Source organism: Dufourea novaeangliae, unplaced genomic scaffold (genome assembly GCF_001272555.1).
Source record: "Dufourea novaeangliae isolate 0120121106 unplaced genomic scaffold, ASM127255v1 scaffold364, whole genome shotgun sequence".
In the NCBI taxonomy this organism is placed as follows: domain Eukaryota; kingdom Metazoa; phylum Arthropoda; class Insecta; order Hymenoptera; family Halictidae; genus Dufourea; species Dufourea novaeangliae.
This window is the reverse complement of record NW_015374242.1, coordinates 1518-10064: the sequence shown is the minus strand read 5'-3', so window position 1 is coordinate 10064 and position 8547 is coordinate 1518. Positions and strand designations below refer to the sequence as shown.

Here is an 8547-nt window from a genome sequence, read left to right as displayed (position 1 = left end):
GATCATGAAGCTGAAGTTTCCATTTCTCCACATGAAAGGTTGCTGAAAAAACCACGACATGAATTAAAAGCAATGCCGGGAAAAGCTCGAACGGCGCGAAGATTTTGCAAAATTTGTTATCAAAAAAATTCAAAGAAGCTAGGAAGAATAATTGCAAAAAACTGTACCAAAAAAGTCGTGACATATTGTAAAGACTGTGCTGGTTCACCCTTCCTTTGTTTAGAATGTTTTAATACGACACATCGTAACGTGCGCGCATAATAAAACTATATTAAATGTATAAATAAAACTATTTTCAAATGTTTTATACTGCATTCATTTCTTCAGACCACTACATCAACGATGATAATAATAAGAAATTATAAGTGTTGTCTTTTGTCTACCTTTCTTATTTTTTTTTCAATCCGGGCACGTCGGTCACCGGTGGCCCCCATGGCGTCACAGCCAAGTTAAGTGCCGGTCACCGGTGACCCCCGTGGCATTCAACCTGTTAAAAAAGTTAGGAGAAGAACAGGAAGGAGAATGTAACGTACTGATAGCGGGAGATCTAAACGCCAGAATAGGTAGAGAAGGAGGAAATGTAGGATGGGAAGGGGAAATAGTGGAAAGAAGGTCAAAGGATGAAGTAATAAATGAGTATGGAAAGAAATTGTTAGAAATAGTAAGGGAAAATGGATGGCAGTTTTTAAATGGCAATAAAACCGGAGGCGAAGAAGGAGAATATACGCACATCGGCGGAAGAGGGGCAACAGTAATAGACTACGTAGTTACAAACACAGGCGCATGGGATAGGATAAAAGAAATGAGGGTAGGAGAGAGAACAGAATCCGACCATATGCCGCTAGTAGTAGAGCTTTGGCAAGAGGAAGAGGAAATAAAGAAAAAGGAGAAAGGGAAAAAGAGAGTCTTCACGGTATGGGATAATGAAGCAAAAGATATGTACAGAAAACGGCTGGAGGAAGCAGAAATGAAAGAGAGTGAAGTAAAGAAAATATGGGAAAAATTGAAAAAGCTAATCGACAATAGTATGGTAAAAAAGGAGATATATTTAGGTAAAAGGAAGGAAGAAGCGGCATGGTTTGACGAAGAATGCGAAAGAAGTAAAAGACAGGTGGGAAGAATCTACAAAAAATTCAGGAGTGGGAAAAAAGATAGGGAAGAGTATATAGCAGAAAGAAGAAGGCACAGAGAAGTATGCAAAAGGAAGAGAGAAAAAAGGAAAGAATAGGTGGTAGAAGAAGTCAAGGCAGTGAAGACGGAATCGGAGGCTTGGAAGATAATAAATAAATATAAGAAAAACAGAACAAGAATAAGCAATGAAATTCCCCCCAAAAATGGAAGGAATATTTCATGAACTTGTTGGGAGGAAAAGAACAAAGGGAAACGGAACGTAGAATTAGAAAAAGAAGAGAGGAGGATGATGAACGGGATCTGACAACAGCGGAGATAGAAGAACAAATTCAAAAATTGAAAGAAAAGAAGGCAACAGGGGAAGATCAAATTCCCAGCGAGGCATGGAAATACTGTACAAGTAAAGTGAAAGGAAAAGTTATAGAGATGGTACAGAAGGTATGCCAAAGGAGTGGAATAAAGGAATAATATACCCTGTTACGTTAATCGCGATTTCGGCCGGTCGCGCGGCCGAAACACGGTTCGAACAATAGCGCTGCGTAATAGGGCGAATTCCGCGGAAGGGAACGGCTCGAGCCGTTTCCCTGAACGTAGCCGATGGCTCGCGCGACGCGGCCCGGGGGGAATGCGGGGTTGACGGCGGGGGGTCCCCGTGCCCCTAGAAGGACGCCGCGGCGAAGAAGCGCGAGAGTGTACGTCCACGCGGCTAACTCGACCGACGCGGTCAAAATAAATAGAAAGTAAGCGTTCAACAGCAGTTAACAACACGAATAACAATTTATTCTGGTTTCTTTCGCCGGCCTCGGACGAGACCGCGTTACAACAGTATTAGGTGGTTTCTCAACGGAAAGACAACACAGCGGCGGTCGACTATCGTCGCGGCCCGCGCCTTCGATACAACCGGATTCCGGTGCGAGATTCTATGTTTCGTTATTCCGCGGTCCCCGACCGCTCGAGATGTTTAATGCGAAATTTTACATAGGCGCGGTCGGACGGTACTACGATACCGCCGATAACAAAAGACGGTACAATGACTTGAGCGGCAGTCGCATAACTTCTACGCCCTGGAGGAAAGCTGCCCGGAAGTACGATATTAATCTTCCCGAGGAACCGCCGTGGTTCTCCCGCGCTCTAGCGAGATACGATATTCATTCTCTAATCACGAGATCATCCGGCGAACGAGATCTAGATTGCCTGGGGAGAACGGGAGAGAGAGATCACTTACAGCAGTCGATTTCAAATCCTTCGAGCTCGCTCCCTTCTGGCTGTCCTTACACACGCGATACCTCAAAATACGACTTTACACGCTAACGCTAACCACTCAAGTGACGATTACGGGGCTCGACACGCGTCGCGAGGATCTAGCGGGCCCCCCCACTATCCCGTCTTATCGCCCCTCGTACCCCCCCCCCGTGACTCCTGTGGAGCCGTGCTCCTTCGGCCCAGGGACGACACGCCAAAGAAGGATCCCCTGGCCACGGAAATCGCTTCCTTCGTGTGAGGAGCCCAGTCTGACACCCTCCTACGTGGTTGCTGCGACTCCTCACGGGTTCCCTGCTCTCTGACTCCTCCTTCGTGGGGTCCTTCTACGGAGGAAGACGTCTGGGTCGCCGATCCTCATCCGGTGGGTAGATTCCCGTTGCCCCCTCGGCCGACCAAGCGCCTCTCGAAGCCCAGGCTCGATGCGAGAGCAGGCCCTGATTCCTCCTGTCCTATCCCCCCGGGATAGGACCCTTATCCGGTCGAGCGGCCGCTCGACGGGATTCCGGGGCGGTCCCTGTAGCAGAGTCGGTGGGTACGGGCGATATTGCGTCTTTGGCCCCGTTTTGACCCCTCTCGAGCGGTACTCGGCGCGAGATAAACACACGGTTAATACAAATTCTAACGGTAGTATTCCCCTACGAATCCTCCAGGAGCGCTTCGATATTATTTTCGTGCAGGCAGGGAGCGGCGGAGGGGCGGTCCGTTTCTCGGTTCTTCCGCGCCCGAGTCAAACTTCGAGCGGGAGGGTACGGCGCAAAAATGCGTCGTAAAAACCCACTACATAAAAAGGGAAATATAGAGGTCACAAATTATAGAGGCATCACGCTCTTAAACTCCATATATAAATTATACGCTGCAACATTAAATAAGAGATTGGTAGAGGAGGCAGAGAGCAAAGGGATGCTACCGGAAATACAGGCAGGTTTCAGGAAAAAAAGGAGTACTATAGATAATATTACATTTTACAACAGGTAGTGCAGAAAGAAAGAGGGAAAAGAGGAGGCAAGATATATGCTTTCTTTATGGATTTAAGGGCAGCTTTTGACACGGTAAACAGGGCGAAATTGTGGCAAGTAATGGAAAGGAGAGGAGTGGGAAGAGGTTTAATAGAAAGAGTGAAAGAGTTATATGAGGAAGTGAAAGCCGAGGTTTATACAGAAGAGGGAAATAGTGAAGAGTTTTGGCTAACAGAGGGGGTGCGACAGGGATGCCCCTTAAGCCTAACTCTGTTTGCATTATATATTTCAGACATGGAAGAACGGCTAAAGGAAATAGGTATATGAGGAGTAGAAGTGGGAGGAATCAGGATATGGAGTCTAGCATATGCGGACGATGTGGTGTTGATAGCAAAAAGTGAGAAGGCACTGAAAGAGATGTTGAAAATTTTGAGGAGATATTTAAGGGAGAAACAGTTAACTTTAAGCACGGAAAAATCAAAAGTGATAGTGTTTGAAGAAGGTACAGGGAGGAAAAAGAATAGACGATAGTATTGGGGGGATAAGAAATTAGAGGAGGTTAAAAATTTCACATATCTGGGTTTTACTTTCATCAAAAGCGGAGAAAACAAGGAGCAAGTAAATAAATTAGCCAAGAAAGCGATGATGGCAGTAAGGCAGGTTTGGGGTTTGGGAGAAAGACTATTTAGGGATAATTTTGGGATAAGGATGTGGTTGTACGAAAAATTGGTAGAGAGTGTGATGATTTATGGAGTAGAGGCATGGGGTTGGAGGGAATGAGAGGTGCTGGAAAGGGTGCAAATAAGGTATGTAAAGTGGTGCTTAGGACTGGACAGATGGACACCCAATTACATAGTAAGGAAAGAGACGTTGAGAAATAAGTTTAAAATTAAAACAATAGAAAGAGCAATAAGATTTGAGGAAAAAGTAGAGGAAAGTGAAGGGAAGCCGTTACTCAGGAAATGTCTGGAGGAGAAGATTAAAAGTCAGATGGTAACGGAATGGGGAAAACAAAGAATAAGGAGCTTAAACGAGAGTGGATATAGTCAGGAAGGAATAGAAGAACTTAAAAGAAGAGGGGAAAAGATGAGCGAAAAAGTGAAGGAAAGAGAGATAGAAGTAGACAGACAAACATTACATGGGAAGATACAAAGGGCGAAATACAATGAAAGGTATAAGGAAATTGAACCACACACGCAGTTACCGGAGTATTTAAGAAAAGAAGGGAAGAATATGGAGATGAAACGGAAGGCAAGGGCACGATGTGGAAATCTGGAGGAAAGTAATAGATATTGGGAAAAGGAGGAAAATAGGAAGTGCAGGCTATGCAAGGAGGGATTAGGAACTATAAGACACCTGATAAGGGAATGCAAACAGTTAAAAAGGACAGCACTAAAAGAACAGGATATAGTAGCAGAGGAGAGCAAAGAGGAAGTAATGGAATGGTGTAGAGAATGGGAAAAGAAAAGGAAGGAGCTGCAAATAACAGATATAGGATAATAAAAGACAACCAAAGAAAGTATAAATATAAGGGGGGGGGGGAGAAAGATAGAGTATGTAAAACAAATGTATTATGTTATGTTGTATTATGTAACATCTTGTCACATTATGTTATGTATTATTGTGTTATATTTTTATATATATTTAATTTTATATTTTGTTATATAAGTTAGAATAATAAGAGTAAAATAGAGTAATAGAGGAAAATATAGTAAAGTAAGAAGAGAAAAGAAATAGGAGCGTGAAGTATGAGGGAGGAATATGAGCGACGAAAGTGAGAGATTTAGTGAAGAAAACAATGTAAAACTGAGTCCATTTTTTGGCAGAAATGCAGAAATAAAGTATCTGATCTATCTATCTATCTACTTAGAATGCCTGGCAATCAAGGAAGCAGTAAAGTATTGGCAACACTGGCCAATTGGAAGAAAGTTCACGATATTTTCAGACCATAAACCATTAGAAGGTATGAACATAAAAGCCAGAACGGATGAAGAACTTGGGGAGTTGACTTATTATTTGTCACAATACGATTTTGAAATTAAATATATTCCGGGAAAAGATAACGTCGAAGCAGATAGTTTGAGTAGAAATTCAGTACTAGAACCACTCGAAAATACAGAAGAAATGCTAAAAATAGTTAATCTATTAAAAATGAAGGAGATAAAAACAAATCAAAAAGAAAATAGAACACTGCAGAATACCAAAACAAAATTAATAGAAAAAGATGGAGTGTTCTATAAAAAAGTTAGAAATAAATAAAAGATAATTTTATCTGAAGAGTTAAGCTTAGAATTAATTAAAGAAATACACTCTGAATGGTGCCATATAGGGATTAAACAAATGATGAATAGAGTATGCCCTTATTATACAGCTAAGAGTATAACTGCAAATATAAAAAAAGTGTGTCAAAACGGTGAAATATGTATTAAGAACAAATCCAGAGGGCAAGGAAAATATGGGGTAATGTCACAATTGGGACCAGCAACAAAACCATTCGAAATATTGTCAATAGACACCATTGAAGGCTTCGGAGGACAAAGATCAACAAAAAGATACCTCCACCTGCTGGTGGACCATTTTACAAGACACGCGTTCATTGTAACGTCAAAAACTCAGAGTGCAACGGACTTCATCAAGTTGGTAAATAAGGTGCTAGAAACAGACTAAACTGGAGTAATACTTGCAGATCAATATCCGGGAATAAACTCAAGAGAATTTAAGAAATTCCTGGTAGAAAATGACGTTAGACTAATTTTTACGGCCGTCAATGCGCCCTTCCCCAACGGTCTGAATGAGAGACTGAATCAGACTCCACTCAACAAGATAAGATGTAAAATAAATGAGAAGGAAGAAAAAAGAGCTTGGACAACGATCACTGGAGAATGTATATAATACAATAAAACAGAGCATACGGTAACTGGCTTTATGCCTAAGTATTTATTAGATGGCACAGGTACCAGCATTTTACCTGAAGAAATAAAAGGAAGAAACAATAAAGAAAACTGGATAAGAGATAAAGAACTAGCTCTAGAAAGAACAAGAAAATCACACGAATATAACAAAAAGATACTTAACAAGAATAGAAAGAATCACCGGTTTAACACAGGAGATCTAGTATATATAGAAAATGGCAATAGATTGATCAGAAAGAAATTAGACGAATTGAGAATTGGACCTTTCGAAATAATAGAAAAGATATCAGATTCATTATACAAAATAAAAACAGGAAAACGAAAACAAGAAACTGGATTCTTCCACATAACAAAATTACTTCCAACATCAGAAGACGGAGACGAAGACTGATAATTGCAAGAATTTTCATCCTGGCGGGGGGGGGGGGGGGGAGAAGATGTAAAGAAAGTATACCTTCTTTAGTTTTGAATTTGCTGCGCTTCTCATGCTCCGCGCGTCTTTTATTTTAATCACCGATAGATGGAGCGACGATTGGCAGAAGAATTGAGGAGAGAGATATAGTTATTACGCAATAGAGCATACGTGCAAAATACAAAGATTAAAAGTTATAAACAAAATTAGTACTGTAGGCAGAGAAGTGATAATAGTAAACTTTAATTGTTGTTTCTTTGTTTACAGAGAAACATATTTTCGTTTATTTTATCATCCTGAATAATAATTGTCTTGTATATTGTTACGACGCATTTTGCGCCGTGCCCCTTCCCGCCCGAAGTTTGACTCGGGCGCGGAAGAACCGACAACCGGACCGCCCCTACGCCGCTCCCTGCCTGCACGAAATAATATCGAAGCGCTCCTGGAGGATTTGTAGGGGAATAATGCCGTTAGAATCTGTATTAACCACGTGGTTATCTCGCGCCGAGTACCGCTCGCGATTGCAGGGCCGTCACGATAGGGGTCAAGGCAGGGCCAAAGACGCAATATCGCCCGTACCCACCGACTCTGCTGCAGGGACCGCCCCGGAATCCCGTCGAGCGGCCGCTCGACCGGATAAGGGTCCTATCCCGGGGGGATAGTACAGGAGGAAAAAGGGCCTGCCCTCGCATGGAGCCTGGGCTTCGAGAGGCGCTTGGTCGGCCCAGGGGGCACCAGGAAACCACCCACCGGATAAGGATCGGCGACCCGGACGTCTTCCTCCGCAGAAGGACCCCACGATGGAGGAGTCAGAGGGCAGGAAATCCGTGAGGAGTCGCAGTAACCACGTAGGAGGGTGTCAGACTGGGCTCCTCACACAAGGGAAGCAATCTCCGTGGCCAGGGGATCCTTCCTTGGCGTGTCGTCCCTGGTCCGAAGGAGCACGGCTCCACAGGAGTCACGGGGGGGGGGGGGGGTACGAGGGGCAATAGGACTGCTTAGTGGGGGGCCCGCTAGATCCTCGCGTCGCGTAACGAGCCCCGAAATCGTCACTTGAGTGGCCCGCGTTAAAGCGTAGAGTAGTGTAAGATATTGCGAGTGCAGGACCGCGGAAGGGAGCGAGACCGCCCGGAGGAATATCGCCATATGTAAGTGAGCCCTCTCTTCTGTTCTCGTACGGCAATCTAGATCTCGTTTGCCCGATTATGTCGCGATCGGAGGATTAATGTCGTATCTCGCTAGCGCGCGCGGGAGAGCCACGGCGGTTCCTCGGGAATAGTAATATCGAAAATTCCGAGCAGCTTTCCTCCAGGACGCAGAAGCTACGCGACTGCCGCTCAAGTCATTGTATCTCATTATGTTATCGGCGGTATCGTAGTACCGTCCGACCGCGCCTCTGTAAATTTCGTAATAAACATCTCGAGCGGTCGGAGACCGTGTAATAGCGCAGAGTAGAGTTTCGTACCGGAATCCGGTGATACCGAAGGCGTTAACATGAGATTCTATTTGTGTTTGTTCAACAACTATATCTTCAACCTCGAAAGCTTGTAACTTTTTTTTTTTTTTTTTCTTATCGTGAGGAAATGCGTTACGCACACCCCCGCTCCACCCCCAAGGGGGGGAGGGGCGGGGGTAGTGTGGGACTCGCCCCCTGGGCTGGATGCCCAGGAGGAATACCCACTAAAACCTCACGGTGGTCGGGCTCGGCGCTGTGCGGGGAGGCACCGGGATCTCTTGCGAACACTACCGGTACCTCCCCAGCGCCGGCTCCGTCAAGATGTCATTGACGGAGCGCCCTCTCTGGCGGGGGGGAGGCAAGAAGCCCCACCCCCCCCATTGGTCTGCGGGTGCCACAGTCCCGCGGTCTCCACCT

At 44.6% G+C, this 8547-nt stretch overlaps 1 protein-coding gene across 1 annotated transcript in view; it reads left to right on the top strand.

The window, feature by feature from the left end:
- The window catches only part of LOC107192490, an 8504-nt gene extending 3654 nt beyond the window's left edge, over positions 1–4850 (top strand). Inside the window, exons 5-10 of the mRNA XM_015581766.1 lie at positions 500–1192; positions 1342–1569; positions 3366–3669; positions 3742–3880; positions 3950–4116; positions 4177–4850. Of these exons, the coding sequence (XP_015437252.1) occupies positions 500–1192; positions 1342–1569; positions 3366–3669; positions 3742–3880; positions 3950–4116; positions 4177–4850 (2205 nt within the window). The remainder of the gene's footprint in view (positions 1–499; positions 1193–1341; positions 1570–3365; positions 3670–3741; positions 3881–3949; positions 4117–4176) is intronic.
- Positions 4851–8547: the final 3697 nt, after the last annotated feature.